At 41.6% G+C, this 21,571-nt stretch overlaps 1 protein-coding gene across 3 annotated transcripts in view; it reads left to right on the top strand.

Annotated features, from left to right (window-relative positions):
• cd2ap (CD2-associated protein) overlaps positions 1-21,571 on the top strand; it is a 260,040-nt gene that overhangs the window by 215,050 nt on the left and 23,419 nt on the right. For all 3 annotated transcript variants that reach the window (XM_033619722.2, XM_078174115.1, XM_078174116.1), the window contains 2 exons: positions 5,043-5,158; positions 6,529-6,612. In XM_033619722.2, the coding sequence (XP_033475613.1) occupies positions 5,043-5,158; positions 6,529-6,612 (200 nt within the window). The remainder of the gene's footprint in view (positions 1-5,042; positions 5,159-6,528; positions 6,613-21,571) is intronic.

The following is a 21,571-nucleotide window of genomic DNA, read 5'->3' as shown; positions in this document are numbered from 1 at the left end:
ACTTGTTTGAGTTTCTTGAAGACGTTTTACCTCTCATCCAAGAGGCTTCTTCATTTCTAACGGCAAGACACAGAAATTCCTTACACTACAGACCCGTCAAAGCAGCTCCCAAAGAACAGAAGGCCTGACCTGAAGATATAAGGACTACAACACAGCACATGTGGACATACATGAGAAGTGGATGAAAAACTTATCCAACAGAAAGCTCACCCAACCAGAAATTTATGTCCTTGCCAAGGGACTGAACTTTGTTGTAACACAAAAACAGATACTGGTAGTAGATCTCATCAGGGCAACCGATTAAGCCACCGTGAACAGCAAGTTTGCAGACATGAAGGCAGAACAATCGTCACAGTAATTATTCCTAGCCACTGGTTTAGATGTGTGAATGAGAAAAAAATCAAAATAAAGGAAGTGAAAGCCCTCACAGATCACATCAATGCCATGGACTCTAACATTAAGTTCAGGCAGGAAAATGTCAGAGGACACTGTCTACCCTTCATAGACTATGCAGTGCACATTGTGGAGGACAGAGGCCTCAATATCAAAATGTACAGAAAATCCACACACAGATCAATACCTGCTGTTCAACTCTCACCACCCACTGGAAAACAAGCTGGGGGTCATCAGAACCCGAAATCATCGGGTTGAGAGGGCAAAGCAAAGGAACAGAAACACATCAGGGCTGCCATTAGCTAGCAAAACCACCTCTCTGTCAGAGGGGGAAAAGTCTTATGGTGCCGAGGTGGCTTAAAGCCACAGTGTGTAGGAATTTCTCCCATCTAACTTTGAAATCATATATTGTATTCAAACAGATGGCGCACTCTAGCGCCTCACTGTTTCAAACACGTAGTGCAACAACTGTACCCGCTGAGTACCAAAAAGCTATGATAACACTGATGAAACCATGTCATCCGATACTACATGGAGTACTCATTCAGGCTCCTACACAGACACATGCGACGCGAGTTGACAAACCCCCTCCTCACCATGCTGGCTGTGTTTACAACGTAGGACTGTTGGGGCGGATGTAAATTGAAACAAACCAATCACGTCTTGTCCTTTGACAACTGACAAGTGGCTCAACCTCACACACCTCATCCCTCTCCTCGCATTACTGCGCCGCTAACAGCTGTTAGTAGCCTGCGGCACTACTGCCGCATAACAAAGTCCCACTCTTTGAGCATAATGCAGGATCATGTATTATGCAGCATCACGGGAGACGGAATCCTCGTCGCCAAGAAAGTGCAAAAGGGAATCAAAAAGGCAGCGTGACCGGTGAATTAAAAAAACAAGGGTCAGCATTGGGGTTGCCTTTCCCAGGTGGAGAGAGCTGCTGAAGGAGAAAGGCCCATACAATCACAGGCCAGCGCTAACAGCAGCTAACAGCGGCGCAGTGATGCGAAGAGAGGGATGAGGCTGTTAGCGACTGGCTGCTAACAGCGGCTAACAGCGGCGCAGTGATGCGAGGAGAGGGATGAGGCTGTTAGCGACTGGCCGCTAACAGCGGCTAACAGCCAACAGCGGCGCTGGCCTGTGATTGCATTACCATTCTCCCTCAGCAGCTCTCTCTACCTGGGAAAGGCTACCCCGATGTGGGCCTTCGTTTTTTTAATTCCCTGGTCACGCTGCCTTTTCTATTCCCTTTTGCGCTTTCTTGGCGACAAGGATTCCGTCTCCCATGATGCTGCATATGCATGATCCTGCATTATGCTCAAAGAGTGGGACTTTGTTTCAGATTTGCCAGGGTAGTAGCGAAGCGCCTCTTGCTCCTCTCCTTCGGCTCCTCAGTCACGCAGTGCTGGCCTGGCTCTCAACGAAAACGCCGAAGGCAGTGTTGTATGTCCCTTGCTGGCAGGTGTATTCTCAAGATGGCGAAACGTAATGGAACCCCACAGACGACTTACCCGCACAATGTACAAACAAATCCGAAATTCTCCTTTTACGAGAATAAGTCAGATTATTGGTGGAGGTAATAGTACACCAGTGATGACATATTTATGAATGCAGACATCAATTTTTGCCAATAAACAACTGAAAATGTTACACAATGTCCCTTTAATTGTGATCCCCTCAGCTTGTTAGGAGGTAGATGCTCACAATTTCAGAACATGCCATTAACTGGGTATTATGGTCTGTATGCATAACCATAGAAATTCTGCTTTAAATGTGACTGCTACTTAAAATTTAAAATCTCGGAATGTATGTTAAATAAGCTTTAGATAGCCCTGTAGGATATCTCTGTTTGCCCACTTAGCTGACCATTTCACACTTTAACTTGTGAGCATTTTTAAGAGTTGATATTCTGCTGCTCTGCTTGCTAATATAATTAACTGACAGGAAATACATATATATATATATATATATATATATATATATATATACAGTACAGGCCAAAAGTTTGGACACACCTTCTCATTCAATGCGTTTTCTTTATTTTCATGACTATTTACATTGTAGATTCTCACTGAAGGCATCAAAACTATGAATGAACACATGTGGAGTTATGTACTTAACAAAAAAAGGTGAAATAATTGAAAACATGTTTTATATTCTAGTTTCTTCAAAATAGCCACCCTTTGCTCTGATTACTGCTTTGCACACTCTTGGCATTCTCTCCATGAGCTTCAAGAGGTAGTCACCTGAAATGGTTTCCACTTCACAGGTGTGCCTTATCAGGGTTAATTAGTGGAATTTCTTGCTTTATCAATGGGGTTGGGACCATCAGTTGTGTTGTGCAGAAGTCAGGTTAATACACAGCCGACAGCCCTATTGGACAACTGTTAAAATTCATATTATGGCAAGAACCAATCAGCTAACTAAAGAAAAACGAGTGGCCGTCATTACTTTAAGAAATGAAGGTCAGTCAGTCCGGAAAATTGCAAAAACTTTAAATGTGTCCCCAAGTGGAGTCGCAAAAACCATCAAGCGCTACAACAAAACTGGCACACGTGAGGACCGACCCAGGAAAGGAAGACCAAGAGTCACCTCTGCTTCTGAGGATAAGTTCATCCGAGTCACCAGCCTCAGAAATGGCAAGTTAACAGCAGCTCAGATCAGAGACCAGATGAATGCCACACAGAGTTCTAGCAGCAGACCCATCTCTAGAACAACTGTTAAGAGGAGACTGCGCCAATCAGGCCTTCATGGTCAAATAGCTGCTAGGAAACCACTGCTAAGGAGAGGCAACAAGCAGAAGAGATTTGTTTGGGCCAAGAAACACAAGGAATGGACATTAGACCAGTGGAAATCTGTGCTTTGGTCTGATGAGTCCAAATTTGAGATCTTTGGTTCCAACCGCCGTGTCTTTGTGAGACGCAGAAAAGGTGAACGGATGGATTCCACATGCCTGGTTCCCACTGTGAAGCATGGAGGAGGAGGTGTGATGGTGTGGGGGTGTTTTGCTGGTGACACTGTTGGGGATTTATTCAAAATTGAAGGCACACTGAACCAGCATGGCTACCACAGCATCCTGCAGCGACATGCCATCCCATCCGGTTTGCGTTTAGTTGGATGATCATTTATTTTTCAACAGGACAATGACCCCAAACCCACCTCCAGGCTGTGTAAGGGCTATTTGACCAGAAGGAGAGTGATGGAGTGCTGCGGCAGATGACCTAGCCTCCACAGTCACCGGACCTGAACCCAATCGAGATGGTTTGGGGTGAGCTGGACCGCAGAGTGAAGGCAAAGGGGCCAACAAGTGCTAAACACCTCTGGGAACTCCTTCAAGACTGTTGGAAAACCATTTCAGGTGACTACCTCTTGAAGCTCATGGAGAGAATGCCAAGAGTGTGCAAAGCAGTAATCAGAGCAAAGGGTGGCTATTTTGAAGAAACTAGAATATAAAACATGTTTTCAGTTATTTCACCTTTTTTTGTTAAGTACATAACTCCACATGTGTTCATTCATAGTTTTGATGCCTTCAGTGAGAATCTACAATGTAAATAGTCATGAAAATAAAGAAAACGCATTGAATGAGAAGGTGTGTCCAAACTTTTGGCCTGTACTGTACATATATACAGTACAGGCCAAAAGTTTGGACACACCTTCTCATTCAGTGCGTTTTCTGTATTTTCATGACATCCGTTCACCTTTTCTGCGTCTCACAAAGACACGGCGGTTGGAACCAAAGATCTCTCTTGTGTTTCTTGGCCCAAACAAATCTCTTCTGCTTGTTGCCTCTCCTTAGCAGTGGTTTCCTAGCAGCTATTTGACCATGAAGCCCTGATTGGCGCAGTCTCCTCTTAACAGTTGTTCTAGAGATGGGTCTGCTGCTAGAACTCTGTGTGGCATTCATCTGGTCTCTGATCTGAGCTGCTGTTAACTTGCCATTTCTGAGGCTGGTGACTCGGATGAACTTATCCTCAGAAGCAGAGGTGACTCTTGGTCTTCCTTTCCTGGGTCGGTCCTCATGTGTGCCAGTTTTGTTGTAGCGCTTGATGGTTTTTGCAACTCCACTTGGGGACACATTTAAAGTTTTTGCAATTTTCCGGACTGACTGACCTTCATTTCTTAAAGTAATGACGGCCACTCGTTTTTCTTTAGTTAGCTGATTGGTTCTTGCCATAATATGAATTTTAACAGTTGTCCAATAGGGCTGTCGGCTGTGTATTAACCTGACTTCTGCACAACACAAGTGATGGTCCCAACCCCATTGATAAAGCAAGAAATTCCACTAATTAACCCTGATAAGGCACACCTGTGAAGTGGAAACCATTTCAGGTGATTACCTCTTGAAGCTCATCGAGAGAATGCCAAGAGTGTGCAAAGCAGTAATCAGAGCAAAGGGTGGCTATTTTGAAGAAACTAGAATATAAAACATGTTTTCAATTATTTCACCTTTTTTTGTTAAGTACATAACTCCACATGTGTTCATTCATAGTTTTGATGCCTTCAGTGAGAATCTACAATGTAAATAGTCATGAAAATAAAGAAAACGCATTGAATGAGAAGGTGTGTCCAAAACTTGGCCTGTACTGTATACATATATATACACATACATATTGTCTCTCTATCTCTTCCTCATCTCTTCTTGATAGACCTGATGAGTTTTGATGAGTTGTCGTCTACCTCGGAGAAGCTCTCTCACCCCACTGCTAACAGACCAAAGATGCCTGGCAGGAGACTACCCGCCCAGTTTGGTGGAGGACATTCGGTGAGCGTACACAGCCACTCAGCATACTCACACACAGATGATTGTATAGTTGGAACTTAATTCACAGCAGGGTGTATGCAGTTCAGCAGAGTCCATGTTGGGATGTTTGAAACAAGCAAGATTGGGAAAAGTTGTAACTGTTTCTTTCCAGTTTGCATGTTATTGCAGATTTATTTTCATAGTGAGTGTCAAGATGTCATGTCACATGGTGGATTGTCAGATGCCACAGTGGAGGGTTGGGCTCTGATAAGGGTTCCATTTCTGTTCTGGCTCTAGTAGGCAACACACCCAAACTTAAGGTCAGACAGGAACAAATGGTGGACTGTTCCCTCTGGGTTGTAAGTGAGTTGCTGTCCCAAGTGAAACAGTTCAGGTATCTCAAGTTGTTGTGCAGGAGTGAGGGTGAAATGGACTAAGAGATAGACCAGCTATTTGGTGTGGTGTCAGCAGTGATGCAGGTTTGTACTGCATGATTTGGCTACGTAACATCAATTTTCAGAAGAATCCCCAGATTAAATATTTATTTTGTCAATGCATATTTTAAGTTAATCAACTTTATAGTAGGGCTACAACTATTAATTATTTGTAATCAGTTTTTCTATAATTTAACGATTATTTTTAGTTTTTCTATTTTTTCTATTTTTGGTCGACTAATCCAACAATGAATTAATAGATTATTCGAAACATAAGTGCTATATAGTAGGCAACTGGACTTGCTTACGTTTCTTGAAGACGTTTCGCCTCGCATCCACAAAGTTTCTTCAGTTCTAAATGACTGTTAGGGAGTTGCAGGCTTTAAACCCTGTGTGGGTGTGAACCCTTGCAGAGTCATAGGGGTCACATGTGAGCTCTTAGTTTCAGAGTTGTTAAGGTCACAACATGAGTCGTGGACCCACCTTGCCACCATGAGTCAAAAAAAACAAAAAAAAAAACAAGTGTGGTTTCTCAGCCAAAAACAGGTTGTGACAAATCCATCTTCTTTAAATGCTTAAGTTTCTTATTTTCCTTTCTCACTCTCTTCTCAAATGAGGTCCCTCAGCTCTCTGAAACCTGTCACCTCCCGTCACTTATTCACCCTCTGGTATGTTCTATGTCATCCACACTCACAAGCAGCCCTCCTCACACGGGTCTCAGCGCCTGCCTTCCTCACCTCATCTTACAGAGCACTTGCTCTTGTCAAGGCAACACTCAGCTGCATTTGTCCAAATGATTGTGTGAGATTAATGGTCAGCCATAATTAGGGACTTCTCTAAATGTTGGCAGACTATTACTATGTTTGTTTTGTTTTATCAGTCAAGTTTCAGGATGCTGTAAACAGAAAATCATATAAAATTGTAAATCAGTCAGTAAATAAAACTCTTCCCTCGCAGCCCAATAAGGAAGTGAGTGTGGAGAAATCCTTCAAGATTGATGAAGAGGATGCTGCCAAACCAAAGCTAACAGAAACCAGAAAGGTAACGTTGGGCACCATTATTCACCAATGTCATGATAATTATAGATGACAAACACTGTAAACAGCATGATTAAGCAATATCACACTAGAGGGAGTGCTGTTGTACTGAATGTCAGTATAGCTGTGATTCGGTCTGAGGCTCCAGGCCACAGACTCATCACGGCTGTGATGTTATTTAGTATAACAGCAGGGCCTTGAGCCTGATATTGTTTTTAAACAACAGTTTTATAAGTGCCATTTACTAGTTAACAGTTATTAGAGACAACATATTATGTTTTGTTTGTTGATTTAATGATTTATTTTGCTCCACTAACACAAATAGTTATGCTACTGGACTGAGACTTGACTGTTCCTAAGCAATACATAAACATTCCTGCACAATGGCTTGCTACTTTGTGTAAGCTACATTTTAAGCCCAGTTCAGACCAATGATTTGCGACGAGACGAAACCACTTTCGTCACGTTGCAGAGAAAAGCTTCAGTGGTATGAACTGGCCAGGCTGAGCTTGGCTCAAGCTGGCTGATGGTGTCACCTGCAACTCATCTGGTCAAATTGCCGGTGGTTGGTTTTAGAATATAAAGCACATCACCTGTTTAAACAGCCAATCAGTTTGTAGTGAAGTCTGCTGGTCAAGTCAAAAGGACCGCAGGCGGCACACATACGCACATATTCTCATGGACTGATTGATTGACGCTGGTTATTTATGTTATTGTGGCATATTTATTATGAATACAGTCCATCTGATGCTTGTTTTGTGACATAATAGCAAATTAATTTTCTGCAGCTGTCAATCTACATAGCTCTAATATGCGTTGATGTGTGACAGTGTTTAGTTTTCCATTGCGTACTCTTCATCACTTTCTCCCAGGATTTGTCTCTCTCTTCAAGTATACCAGGTAGCTGAAATTATATTTGTATGGAGTTTGAATCTGATAAGTTTGAAAAACCCAAGGCAAGACAAAAAATTGTTAATATTGGGGCTTAAAAAGTCATGGAAAAATTTGGAAATCTTGTCCATAAAACAAGTGGAAATCCTCTTTGTATCATGTGCAATCTGTATGATTCTATTTATTGTGCAGCCAGTAAATTTCAGATTCCATTGACAGTCACTTTGGTGGCATGTGTGATGATTTTATAGCTCATCAGACAGTATGTAGCATTCTTTGCCAATGTCATAGGAACACACCTGGAGGTTTGCAGTAGAGTATCCAGGCTTCTATACGTCCCCTTATCCTCTTCTGACGGACATTAATAGTTAAACTTTAATGTTGTTAATGGAAATATGTTCCTCTTTGCAGTGCATAGTTTGTTACAATGACCATTAAAGTAGGCTTATTAATGCATAATGTAATTAACAGTGTAAAACACCTGTAAAGCAAAGTGATACTTGTATAGTGAGATACATAGTTCAAAGTCCCAGTGCTGTTATACTCTATATCAGCACTCATGGAATGTCTCTGTATCATAGCCTGTTGGTGACAGTTGATGACTTTTACAAAAATAACTTTTTGTCACTGCTTGTGGACTGCAATCAAACTGTCAAACTAAGCAGTGCTGATCAAATATGAATCCAGATTTGGTCATTGCATTGCATATTTCTCACCTCAGATGTTTTCAGAAACACAATTCAGTATACTGTTTAGCTGTACCATGTGAAAGTTTGCTCAGGTTGGTGGGTGGTGCTTTGTTTTGGCTTCACAGTTTTCAACATGGTGGCCGGGTAACAAACTTTTTCATATAAATGTAAGACATATTAGAGCTCAGCTGCTTTATCATTCAGTCGATTTTATCCGCAAATATTGCTCATCACAGATATATTGATATCAGCGAGTAGGTCCTCCAATATATGCCATTTCTATTTGACATCTCAGGATATGTCAGACTACATTGGCACAGAAAATCATGCATTCTTACTTTATCAGTTTATTTTTAAACTGTAAAATATCTTAAATATCTTTAATATGGAAGAATATCAGCTGATATATATCAGCCCCAAAAATCCAATATCAGTCCAGCTATAATACATGAGGATTTTTGTTTGTTTGTTTCTTTAGCAACCTACATGGACAATATATCAACAACATGTAAAACAATAAACGAATAATTTGGATCTTTGTATGACTTATCTATAGTCTGTTACCTACAGTAGATGTCAATCAACACGCCCTCAGTTTGGAGAAGCAGACAGGAGTACTGCCACTGAAGCTAAGCAATATACTGCTGTGGACAGGGGGCAGCAGCATAACTTATTTTAACCACCTAAAAAAATGTCAGTTTGAGTGTACGCTGTACTGAGGATATTTCCACCGCTTTACCTTGACACAGACACCCTGTTATGATGGGGAAGCAGTTAATGGCTTTAGTTTCTATGCTCTTGTCAAAGCCACCATATTCCATTAAGAAAAACAGTAATTCAAGCTTGCTGAACACAAGAGCTGCTGGCAACTGCCAGGATCAGTTAGCTTGTGTTATTGTGTGACTTCAGTGAATCTCAACTAACCCTTTAAAATACCATAGTCAGTAACACAAAAAAATAAACTATGGAGGGAGTGGTAGCCCAGCAGCTCCTGTGTTCAACAATGTTAAATTACTTTTTCCCAATGGAGTCTGGCTTTCAAGAAAGCAATACAGGGGCTTCGGTTCCCTGCTGGAAATCGCTGACCGATGGAAATATAAAGTGATGAAAATACTCTAAATATAGCATACACTTAAAGTGATATTGATTGTTTTAGGTGGCTAAAGTATACGTTTGGCTGCTGCTCCGTTTTACAGAAGTACATTGTTTTGACTGCCATGTACTGTATGTAATACACTGACTATGGATAAGTACCTCATATGACTTCATCTCAGAAAATCCAAACTATCCCTTTAAAGGCTTTTACCAACAACAAAGTTGTCATGTTAAACACAAGCCAGACAAAACTGTGCTCTGCAGTGTGTGTGTGTGTGTGTATGTGTGTGTGTGTGCGTGTGAGAGAGAGAGAGAGAGAGAGAGAGAGAGAGAGAGAGAGAGAGAGAGAGAGAGAGAGACCAAGAGAGAGAGAGAGAAATCATGGAAAGAGAGAGGCAGACAGACAGACAGAGAGGACTACAACCTGCTGTTCACCCTGCCTGTTCAATATTTCATTAATTACCTTAGATGCTACTGTCATCTCCTACTAAGACAGCGTGACTTCTTGTAGGTGTTAAGATAATGATATGGACAGTTACAATGAAATGAGCTGCTGACGGGTGACCAATTTAAAAGAAAACCCTAAATACATAAGTAAAAAGACATATGCAGATGATACCATAAAGGCTCACTGATTCATAAAGGATAGGTTCATTTTTTTGTTTTTCTAAAAACAATATGTATCACATATGTATGTTAAGAGAGTTACTGGGCACTTTAGTCATGGGGGGGATGCCATATACTGTACAGTTTATCCTGGTGACGTTTCAGGTAGGTATGAAGGTATTAAAAATAAGATGCCAACCCTATTTGGCACAAATGTCCACTTGGACTCAACAATGAACTGATTAGATTTTAGTGGGCAAAGGTCAAGGTCACTGTGACCTCACAACACATGGTTTTGGCCATAACTCGAGAACTCTCATGCTAATTATGACAAAATTTCACACAAATGTCTAATAGGATAAAATGATGAAGTGATAGAATAGTTAGGGGTGTCAAATTATTGTGTTAATTGCGAATAATTAATTACAGCCATATTTAACGCGCTATGTTTTTTGATCATGTTAATCTCATTTTTAATCTCTAACTTTACTGTTTCTGTAGCCTATGCCACAGAGTTGCCATTTATAAAATCCGTCTGTAGGCGCAGGGGTTAAAGTTCTCCGGCACAGCGCCAGATTTCTGGCATGGCGAAGTTTCTGTCCGGCACGGGCAGAAGTGCTCTGCAGTGCGAGCATTTCACTCGCATTGGCCCCTAAAAATATATTTGCGAACCGGGTAAATGATTTAGACGCACAGGGTGCGAGTAAACACAGCCTCCTGTTTACCGTAATCGGCATCGGACGTTTTTTCATCGATAACCGATCAAATAAATGTATTTTAAAACTCGCTCCTTTGGCTCTGATACAGCCGTCTCGCTCCCTGCCTGCAGTCCCCACTGCACGGGGCTTTGTAACAATGTCCCGCCTACAGCCCCCTCTGATTGGTTACACAGCACAAGTGATAGCCAGTCAACACTGATGCCTGTGCATGCTTTCACATCATGTCACATTGAGACACAGAGCTCAGACGGAGCAAGAGAGGCTCCAGTAAGCCAGCGGTAATTTTGAAGGTAAGGTAACAAAACCAGACAGAAACGAAAGTTGCAATAAAAGTCCTCTATGCTGAAGTTTTAAAGTCACCACCACAACATTATATGATCCATGTCAATGATGACATGCTTGCCCAGAGGCAAAATTTCGACGTAACTGCCTGTTTAATTCACATCAAGCGCGATACAATTTTGCAAACAGCCTAAATGATTTAGCTTCTAAAAATAAATAGCACCAAGGCAAAAAAGAGATGGAGGAGCTATAAGTCAAAAAGTCTGGTAACCACTGAAAGTTTAATCTTTATTTATAAACTTATTATGCTATAAAAGTTTAATCTGAAAAGTAACTACTAAAGCTATAATCTTTTTGTTCCTTTTGCTACTAAAAATGTTCCTTTGCAACACATACATTTCTATTTCTTCATTTTGTGACTGCAACACCAAGCCCCCGGCTCCGGAAGAGATTCCAGATTTCAGACACACAAATCTTCCGTGCTCCACATTTCAGGCACAAAATTTTTTCTTGCTTTAACCTCTGTAGGCGTACGATTGGGCTTCTTTGTGCTTGAGTTGTGGGAGAGCTGCAGCGCTATAGAGCAGAGCCCAGCATCAGCATTGTATGAAAAGCTGTCTGCCCTAGCACCTAAGTATCTGACCTCTGACCTTCCCGGCAACCTCCGTGTAATTTTCAGGACAATCAGGGCAGGATTCAGGATTCAGGACAACTGCTTGGATTTTGGAATTGTGCCGGACTGTGCCGAATTTTTCAGGACGGCGCAGTCCTGAAATCCAAGCAGTTGTCCTGAATCCTGAATCCTGAATCCTGCTCTAATTGTCCCGAAAATTACACTAGAGCAGTCTGGAATAGTTATTGCCTGATAAAACATTAAAAACTGATCATGGTGGTTGAGTTGTCATGCAGCTCCCACTGGTTGCACATTGGCTGCAGCAGTTCCTACATGAATTATGGGTGTTGTAGTTTGAAGAAGACAGCGCAAGTTGCAGCCACAAGGACAGGGAATGCGCAGGCAGCCACGAGAAGGAGTGATTTGCACATATATATCAATCTTTTGATCATCTGCCACAATAATGTAATGAATTTAAATGAAAATACCGATGTCTCGCTGCAGCGGTCACAGGTTCTCTCTCACCCCATTTCAATCTGTCCTGTCCATTAAAGGCAAAAAAGCCCCCCCCTATCTTTATTGTCCACCATGGGTGGAAATTTGTCTTCGGCTCACCAAACACAAAAGACAACATTGTAAAAGCAGACAAACAGTAAAACGGGCAAATAGAGACATTACAAAACATTTAATACATTAAATCAGCACATTGTCTGTCTGTGGTTTAAAACTCATCAATCACTTGGTTGAATTAAAGATACTGATGGCATTCGGGATGAAGGACTTCTTAAATACATTTTTGGTTGCCAGAGGGACTCTATAGCGCCTCTCAGAGCTCAAGGGTTCAAAAAGAGAGGGTGAGAACTATCTGCCAAGATGCTCCTTGCTTTCTGTCTTGTCCTTTCCGTAAAGAGTTGGGTCAAGGGCTTTTGTGGCCTGCCAACTATTTTACTTATCATTGTCACAATCCTACAGAGTTAAATGTACAGTTAAGGTGACCGCACAGGCAGGAAGGTGAAACATTAAATCACTCTCAACCATAGTTTTATACACTAATTCAACCACATACATTTTATATCCAAAAGGTCAAAATTCAACTTCACTGTGACATCATAATGTTCTGTAAAAAACACTTTTCTGGCCACTGTTCATATCTCAGGAACAGAAGGGGAGACATTTGGTCAGATACTGAACTGGTGACACTAATCTTGGGTGTCCACCTTGAGACTGTGCTGATTGTATAGAACTTATGTGCAGCTGAGGTGGAAGATGTGTGTGAAGCAGCCATGTTTCCACAGACATGGATATAAACTGGAAGTGCAACTTGACAGGTTTGCAGAGGCATAAATCTGAAAGGTGGTAATTCCAGTCTTATTTATTTTTTTATTCTTTTTTATTAAATTTTTAGGGCCCGAGCAACGACAAAGTCGTCCGTGAGGACCCTATTGTAATCGTGCTGTTTATTATTGTTATTATTATTATTATTATTATTATTAGGGCCCGAGCGACGACGAAGTCGTCTGTGAGGACCCTATTGTAATTGCGCTGTTTATTATTAGGGCCCGAGCGACAACAAAGTCGTCCGAGAGGACCCTATTATAATCGCGCTGTTTATTATTATTATTATTATTATTTATTATTATTATTCTTACGAGAATATAATCCCCAATTTGGCCCCTTTCCCAAATTAAAAAACGCACCAAATATGGCACATGTGGACGGGGCCAAATGGCGACATAGCGCCCCCTAGAAAATTTTGTGCCTCGAGCCCTGCCTGTGGGTGTCACCTACACGCATGAAAATTGGTGGGCTCATAGAACATGCCAAGACGCACAAAAAATCCTCTTGGACCCATGCCGTAAACCCAACAGGAAGTCGGCCATTTTGATTTGAATTTTTGACATGTTTGAACAAACTCCTCCTAGGGATTTTGTCCGATCGACTTCAAATTGGCTACAGATCATCCTGAGAACATGCTGATCAAATGTTATGAAAAGCTTTACTCTATGTGAAGGGGCATGACTGCTAGGGTGTGACAAACTTTGGCGATTTTTCGTTTTCTCGCCATTGAATTTGGAACGACCCTCACGCCCACATACTTGATCTCAGCAGCTTCAAACTTGCTGGACATGATAATGGCTCCGCCCTGAACGGCCAGATATATTAATATCCCACCTTACTCAAAGCGCCCCCCGGTGGTAACAGGAAGTGACCAGTTTTTACTTTAACATGTACTGATGACACAAACTTGACCGCATCAACTTCATTCCACTTCTAATGTATGCAGAACAAGTTGGTGAAGCTACCTTATAAACGCTGTGAAGCTATGTCTAATGTGGCGGCGTGGTGACTATCAATCCCTTGCCAGCAAATTGACTTTTTGATGGCTTCAGCAGTCTCATATTCTCATGAAAATTGATACACAGGTCAAGAATGGCAAGCTCTTGCATCTGATAGGGGCGTCACCCATGGGGGGGGGACAAAATGCCTCTATAGCGCCCCCTTGAAATTTTCAAAAAACCCTCCCCATAGGTGTTTTTTTGGAGTAGGAAGATGAAAATTGGTACATATGTGTATGTCATCCAGACGCACAAAAAAGTCTCTGCCACCAATGGTCTACTCCAAACAGGAAGTCGGCCATTTTGATTTAAACTTTTCATTTATTGTGATTTCGACACCTTGTATTTTGACAACTCCTCCTACAGATTTTGTCCAATCAACTTCAGATTTGGTACAGATCACCCTGAGACCATGCTGATCAAAAGTTATTAAAAGCTTTTATCTATGTCAAGTGACGTGGCCGCTATGGTGCCGCCCTCGTCATCAAATACGTTTGGCTTTTTGATGGCTTCAGCGACGTCATATCCTTATGAAAATTGATACACAGGTCAAGAATGGCGAGCTCTTGATTCTGATACCTTTAAATGTCAGTGCCTACTGTTTTTAGATCGGTGGGACAGAGCTACCAGCTGAAATGGAGGTGATACAGCACCCTCTCTCCCTCAAAACTAATCAATTACACCATCAAATGACTCCAAAACGCTCTAGTGGAAAACACATGGCTTGCGCATTCCCCACGCTATGAAATAATAATGTATAATTAAGTAACATTACGACACATGAAGCAAATACTCGGAACTACTTTCTTCAGTAAATCACTGGGCGGAGTGACACAGTTCGTACCTGAGAGGCTACGGTTACATGATGGCTTCTCATTCGGAATGAAATAAATCTGAATGAAGTCATTCGGAATTAAAGTCTTTCCAGGTAGTTTACATGGGAAATATTCATTCCGAATGAGGGTTTACATGGGAGATTAGTTCAATCGCCTTTATTCAGGTCTGTGCAAGGTTTGGGCCAGGGAACGTTTCTGATTGGATAGGGGGCGGGGCGGATGTTACGTGTTTACGTTTACCGGAAGAAAACACTGTAGTCCTCGCTCCGGATAACAAGATGCTTGACGACGCCGTTCTTAGTGCCGTTTTCGGGCGTGTTTTGCTTATATTCTTGAAACAGCAGTACGACAACAACCTTGTTCTGCTAATGCTTCATCTGTTGGGGAGGAGAAGGGAGGTAGAAGGTCGAAGAAGGGAGACAGAAGACCGTGCTGTGGCGAATGGAAACCGGTGAGTGCAACAAGTCCGACTGCTCTATCTCAGCCCGTTGCTATGCAGCCCGTTGCTATGCGCGCTATATACGTCATCGCGCCAGAAGGGCAAGGAAACGAGCATGCGCAGAAAGACCGGAATGAGTGTATACATGCACACAAAATTCTTTCATTCGGAATGACGAACGGAATAAACCACCCCCTTTAATCGGATTTAATTTTCAATCGGAATGACCGTTTTTCAATCGGAATGACCGTTTACATGACCACTTTTAATGGCCTTTCATTCCGATTAAAAGTGGAATTAAACTGTGCATGTAAACGTACTATGCTTGCAGCCTTGCATTTGCGGTATCGTCAGCTGGACGCAGCAGAAAGTTTGAGAAAAGTTTACAGAGTGCTGTTGTTAATCATGGTTTACACATGTATTGTAAAAGGTTGCGGTAACAAGCCGAAGACGTGGAGCAGAGTGACGTGTACGGACAGGATGAAACAATGACTATGTGCTGGACATCGATCCCAACACACCTGTGGAAACGGTCCGGAAAATGTTTGTTTACGAGGACTACAGTGAAAGGATGGAGCGCAGAAGCTCAGGAATGGTTCAGACGCTTTTCTTGAAAGATACTGTCTTTTCATCTGTCGGCATCACAAAACGAGCAGATGTGGTAAGTGATCGTTGTGTAAGTTAATTGTGCTCAGCATCTCTCTGCTGTAACGTTAACGTTACCGGGTCCTATTAGCAGCCGGCCTCTTAAAAAAACATTTAATAAATAAACGCCGGCCTCTTTTATAAACTGGTGGTGTTTATGTGACGTGTTTGGCATTTATATAGAGCGCTAAACCCGGATTACACACATCCACAGAGACAGAGATGCACATCCACACACACATCAACATTCACCAAGGCACATGCGCAGTTGCGCACTCTCAGCTGATTGTAAACAGATAAGATGGCGACAAGACGCAACTTCAGTGTTAATTTAAAGCTAGAAGTTTTGAAATATTCCGAACAAATGTCGGGGGAATACGCCGCGAGGCATATGACGCCTGGTATGCAGAGGACGGCAACAAAACCTTCACAAAAGGAGGGAACATGAAAGCAGCTGACAAACGCAAGATAACGGCTTACCGGTGTTTCGGATTTACTCGCGACCCTGTTAACTGGCGATCTTCAGCCGAATGCGTCTGTGGTTGTCGTAGTGACAACAGCTGTTTTCAACCAGGAAGAGAACACGTAGCTGTCCTCGCGAATGCCTCTGTCTTCAATGTTTCATTACAGTGTCAAAACAGAACATACCTGAGTCGACTGTGGAGTTTTGTTGGAGGAACCCAGTCACGGACCGACACTCAGTCGCGGTTTGAATCACACTTGTTATGACGGAATGTTGAAAACAGGAAGAGGCCAAGTTGCATTTCCTGTAGGAATCTAACTCCTATCTCGAATAAATTTTCTAAATAGGCCTACGCAGTTTCGTCTCTGGTGCCTACCTAAAGAAACATGTGCCATATTAAAGAACCGTTCAGCCCTGTGAAACGTAAAAAAGAATATTTTCACAGGATTCGAGTCTGCTTCATTATGAAGAAACAAACTACAGGCGCACAATAAACGAGGTGCGCCACTATGACAACGTCATTTTATAGACAGATACAATAAAAATCCGACAACATACAGCCAGTTGTGTCTTCAAATTGGGAGGCAGCCAGATCAACTTGTGACCACACTGTCCATGCACTGAGGAACATTTTACAAACTCACTGCTTTCCAATACAAAAACCAGCAGTTTAAACACACTCAATTCATAAACCTAACGTTTATTGTTGTGCTACAGGTCGATAAAGCCAATATTCATATACTCACGTGGACATACTTTATTTTAAATTAAGCAATAAAGCAGCAGCTGTATAATAGATTTATCTCTAAGATAAATTATCTATTTATGTTGTAACATTAAGGTGATCAAAAGCGTACAAATATGACAAACACTAGGCTGTAGGCTATGTGGTATGAAAGTCCATTAACTCCTGCAAAGCGTTATAGAGTGATGTACGATTAACGTTACCCACTCGCGTGTTGTAAGGATGTGATTTGCTGACAACAGGAAGAAAGCAAGTAGCATTTCCACTCCTTTGGAGTGTGATTGAATCTACATGCGTTACATTCAGCCTGTTTTTTAAGCTCAACATATTAAAACACGTCTTGGCGGAGATTCGAACTCACTCCGCGAAGGGAAAAAGATACAAGAAACCAACACGTTAACCACTACACTAAGACCACCTCTTTACAAACTCCAGCACTGACGTATTGTACTGTAATGGGGTACACAGTCAGCTGAGTCACATACAAAGGTGGTTCGATCAACTTGTGACCACAACGTATGTGCACTTAACCCTCTGCAGTTTTGTGTTGCCTATACGTAACATAGTACTCATTTTTTGCCCCGTTTACACTCATACAATATATCCTCAATTAGGATTTTAAACTTGCATGTTTGGAAATATATTCAATAAGTATAAATAATTTAGCCAAGTAAGTTTTATTCCACCTCATTTTTCCACAATTGTTACTGTGTTGCTTCAATGTTTCAATGTAATGTAACCAAAAGTGCACCCCCTATAAATACATTGTTTGCAAATACCTCAAAATTTGTTTAAGTATTGCACACCAAAACTGCATAACATTAAGGTCCCTCCACTGCTCACAAGTCAGTAAAGAACACAGTTCAGGTTAGTCAAGTTTATTTTATTCAGGATGATACACATATATATATATATATATATATATATATATATATACACACACACACATATATATACGCATACATATATATATATACACATATGGGTACATATGGGATAAATCTATTATACAGCTGCTGCTTTATTGCTTAATTTAAAATAAAGTATGTCCACGTGAGTATATGAATATTGGCTTTATCGACCTGTAGCACAACAATAAACGTTAGGTTTATGAATTGAGTGTGTTTAAACTGCTGGTTTTTGTATTGGAAAGCAGTGAGTTTGTAAAATGTTCCTCAGTGCATGGACAGTGTGGTCACAAGTTGATCTGGCTGCCTCCCAATTTGAAGACACAACTGGCTGTATGTTGTCGGATTTTTATTGTATCTGTCTATAAAATGACGTTGTCATAGTGGCGCACCTCGTTTATTGTGCGCCTGTAGTTTGTTTCTTCATAATGAAGCAGACTCGAATCCTGTGAAAATATTCTTTTTTATGTTTCACAGGGCTGAACGGTTCTTTAATATGGCACATGTTTCTTTAGGTAGGCACCAGAGACGAAACTGCGTAGGCCTATTTAGAAAATTTATTCGAGATAGGAGTTAGATTCCTACAGGAAATGCAACTTGGCCTCTTCCTGTTTTCAACATTCCGTCATAACAAGTGTGATTCAAACCGCGACTGAGTGTCGGTCCGTGACTGGGTTCCTCCAACAAAACTCCACAGTCGACTCAGGTATGTTCTGTTTTGACACTGTAATGAAACATTGAAGACAGAGGCATTCGCGAGGACAGCTACGTGTTCTCTTCCTGGTTGAAAACAGCTGTTGTCACTACGACAACCACAGACGCATTCGGCTGAAGGTCGCCAGTTAACAGGGTCGCGAGTAAATCCGAAACACCGGCGACACACAAGCCCGTCTCCAGGTCCAGTAATTTCCTCTTTCGTTGGTGTCATGACTGCCCAGTACCTGGACAACCGAGCAGTGGTGGCACACAGGTATGTGGCGTGTCAGAGGAGAAACGAGCCATTCACATTTCTGTCTTTGTGTCAGTAACAGCCCACAAACCTCACCGCACTTTAGGGACTGTTCGTTACTTGTCAGGGGAGGAGGGTGGCTGGTTGATTTTTATTTTATTTTTTGATATTTAATTTTGATCCCCCCTACCCTATGGGCTCGAACGACGCATAGTGCGTCCAAATTCACACCTGTTCTTCTCTAGGCCTATTTGATGTTCTCCGCGACCGTGCGTCATAGCAAGAAGCCACGCATATCACGCGAAACAGCGAAATTGTAGCTTTCCGACAAGGCCAAGCACTTGTCAGTAGTCCAGTGTTTTCACAGCGAAAAAAATGATAAAGTTACACTATCATGATGTATAACAGAGCTTTCATACAGCTTTGCACACACATTACTCTTGGATGGATTACTGGTGAATGCAGGCTCACACAGAAATGCCACGCATATCACATGAAAGTGCAAGAGCAGAGATACCACACATATCATTGTACTGTCATCCCATCAATAAATACAGATTAATTGTCTACCAAATAAAAACCTGACGAATTTCTTTACAATCCATTATACAGATCTTGTTATCAATCACTTCATATAGTGAGGAATATGTATCTTACCACGTCTTAGGCTTGCGTGTGTTTCTCCCTGTCTATCCACACTTGTAGTCCAGCTTTCAAGATGCAAATCTCTCCATATTGTCCAGTTGACACTCCATCAAACTTTGTATGACAAGACCAGCCACTTCACCTTTGCGCACCCAGACAACTGCAGCCTAATTATGCATGCATGACAGGGCCGTAGTCATCATATACATTGATACCCCCCCTCCACCCCATGCCCAAATTTTTGTTTACTGCAAACAAAGTGGCAAATATTATCTTGGAGGACATCACTGCACTTGGTTGACTATTTTTCTATGATCTTATGATCTTAGATGTAAATATTGCATGTTTCTTACAGATAAAACACATTTTTGACTTGTGATTGAGTCAGTGGAATTTCTTGCAATAATGAAAAAATACTGGCAATCAGGTCAGCCTGGCACAAACCACATGTTTTGGACAGCTGTGAAGTGACAGAATGTCCCACCATCATGGTTCTTATAATGCCAGATTCCAGAGAGCCTCCTCTCTTCATAAATGGCAGAATATGTCTTTTTCCAACTTGCTATGGTGAGATACATGTAAAAATGTAAGAATTTAGTAACACATATGTTTTTTTCATTGATATAAAAATTTATATAAAATACAGGCACATAGAAGGACATCAAATGATGGCAAATCTGGATACCCCATTGTCCTGAAAAAAACAAGATATAGCATGTGTATGTAGCCTTTATAATGACTGTGATATGAGCTTAAGAGTAAAGGCAGTAAAAATACCCCAAAAACGCCTAGAGCCCATAGGGTTAATCACCCTAGAGGTGGGGGGTTGGGGAGTTGGGGGGGGGGCAGCAGCCCCCTGGCGAAGGATGGTTCGCCCAGGGCGTAAAACTAGCCAGGACCGCCTCTGGCACTGATATTTTTACCGTAACCAACCAAGGTGTGTGGCATCACGGTGGCTGCCGATGGGACAGAGGATGAGATGATTCACTGATTCAAGGCAGGACAACTAGTACACTGTGCTGTAGTAAATAGTAAATAGTGGTGATTTACAAAAACACCAAAAACTATTTTTACTGTTAAAGTAAAGTTTGTTACTGTAAATAATACAGTACTTTATTTGTAATACTAGAAAAAAAAATTACTGTAAAGACAAGTTTACATAAATATTTCTGCTGTTTCAATTAAAAAAAAATACAGTATTTGTATTTTCAAATTTGGCTGTGATTTTTTTTTTCTTTTATTAAAAGCCTCCTTCAAACAGTAGCCTGCCCCCATTGTAGCCTGGTCCCAAATTATTACTATTTTTTTATATATATATATATTGGGGCTTTTAACCTTTAATGTATAGGACAGACAAGCGTGAAGGGGGAGAGAGAGAGGGAGTGACATGCAGCAAAGGGCCACAGGCTGCAGTGGAACCCGGGCTGCTGCAGCAACAGCCTTGTACATGGGGCGCCTGCTCTACCACTAAGCCACCAGTGCCCCGGTCCCAAATTATTTTTTTGTTTATAGTGGCCCCAGTTACTATTTGAGGAAATACTGTATGTATGTAACATACAGTCACTGGCCACTTTGTGTACACCTGTCTAATCTAATGCAATCCAGTAGAACGACTGTACCATGATTTTTTCCCCTGAAGCTTATAAATTTTCGGTTATTGTTGACATCGTCTAGAAAGTGGTGATTCTACTTTGTTTATTATTGCAGTCATAGTGAATGGTGGTGGTGTACTGGGGTGGTCTCCTAATGTTGTCTAAGTGAGGGGGACAAAATATTAGGAACACTTTTAAATATATTGCACTCCAGTAAACCAGCACCACCCACTACGACCTTAACAATAAAGTAGAATAATCACCTTTCTGACAAAAGATGAAAATGTAAAAGCTTTGTAAACGTACAATGTGTGGCAGAGCTGTTGTATTGGATTGTATTAGATTGCACAGGTGTACCTAATAAAGTGGCCAGTAAACCCCACATTTACACCACCAATCCATGCCTGCTCTGGGTCTCCCTGCAGCCCCTGGTTGCTCAACAGCCTCAGCCCCTGAGACCATGCTGATCAAAAGTTATTAAAAGCCTTTCTCTATGTCAAGGGGTGTGGC

This window comes from Epinephelus lanceolatus, chromosome 13 (genome assembly GCF_041903045.1).
Source record: "Epinephelus lanceolatus isolate andai-2023 chromosome 13, ASM4190304v1, whole genome shotgun sequence".
In the NCBI taxonomy this organism is placed as follows: domain Eukaryota; kingdom Metazoa; phylum Chordata; class Actinopteri; order Perciformes; family Serranidae; genus Epinephelus; species Epinephelus lanceolatus.
The sequence above is the reverse complement of the archived record's forward strand: the minus strand, read 5'-3'. Positions and strand labels throughout refer to the sequence as shown.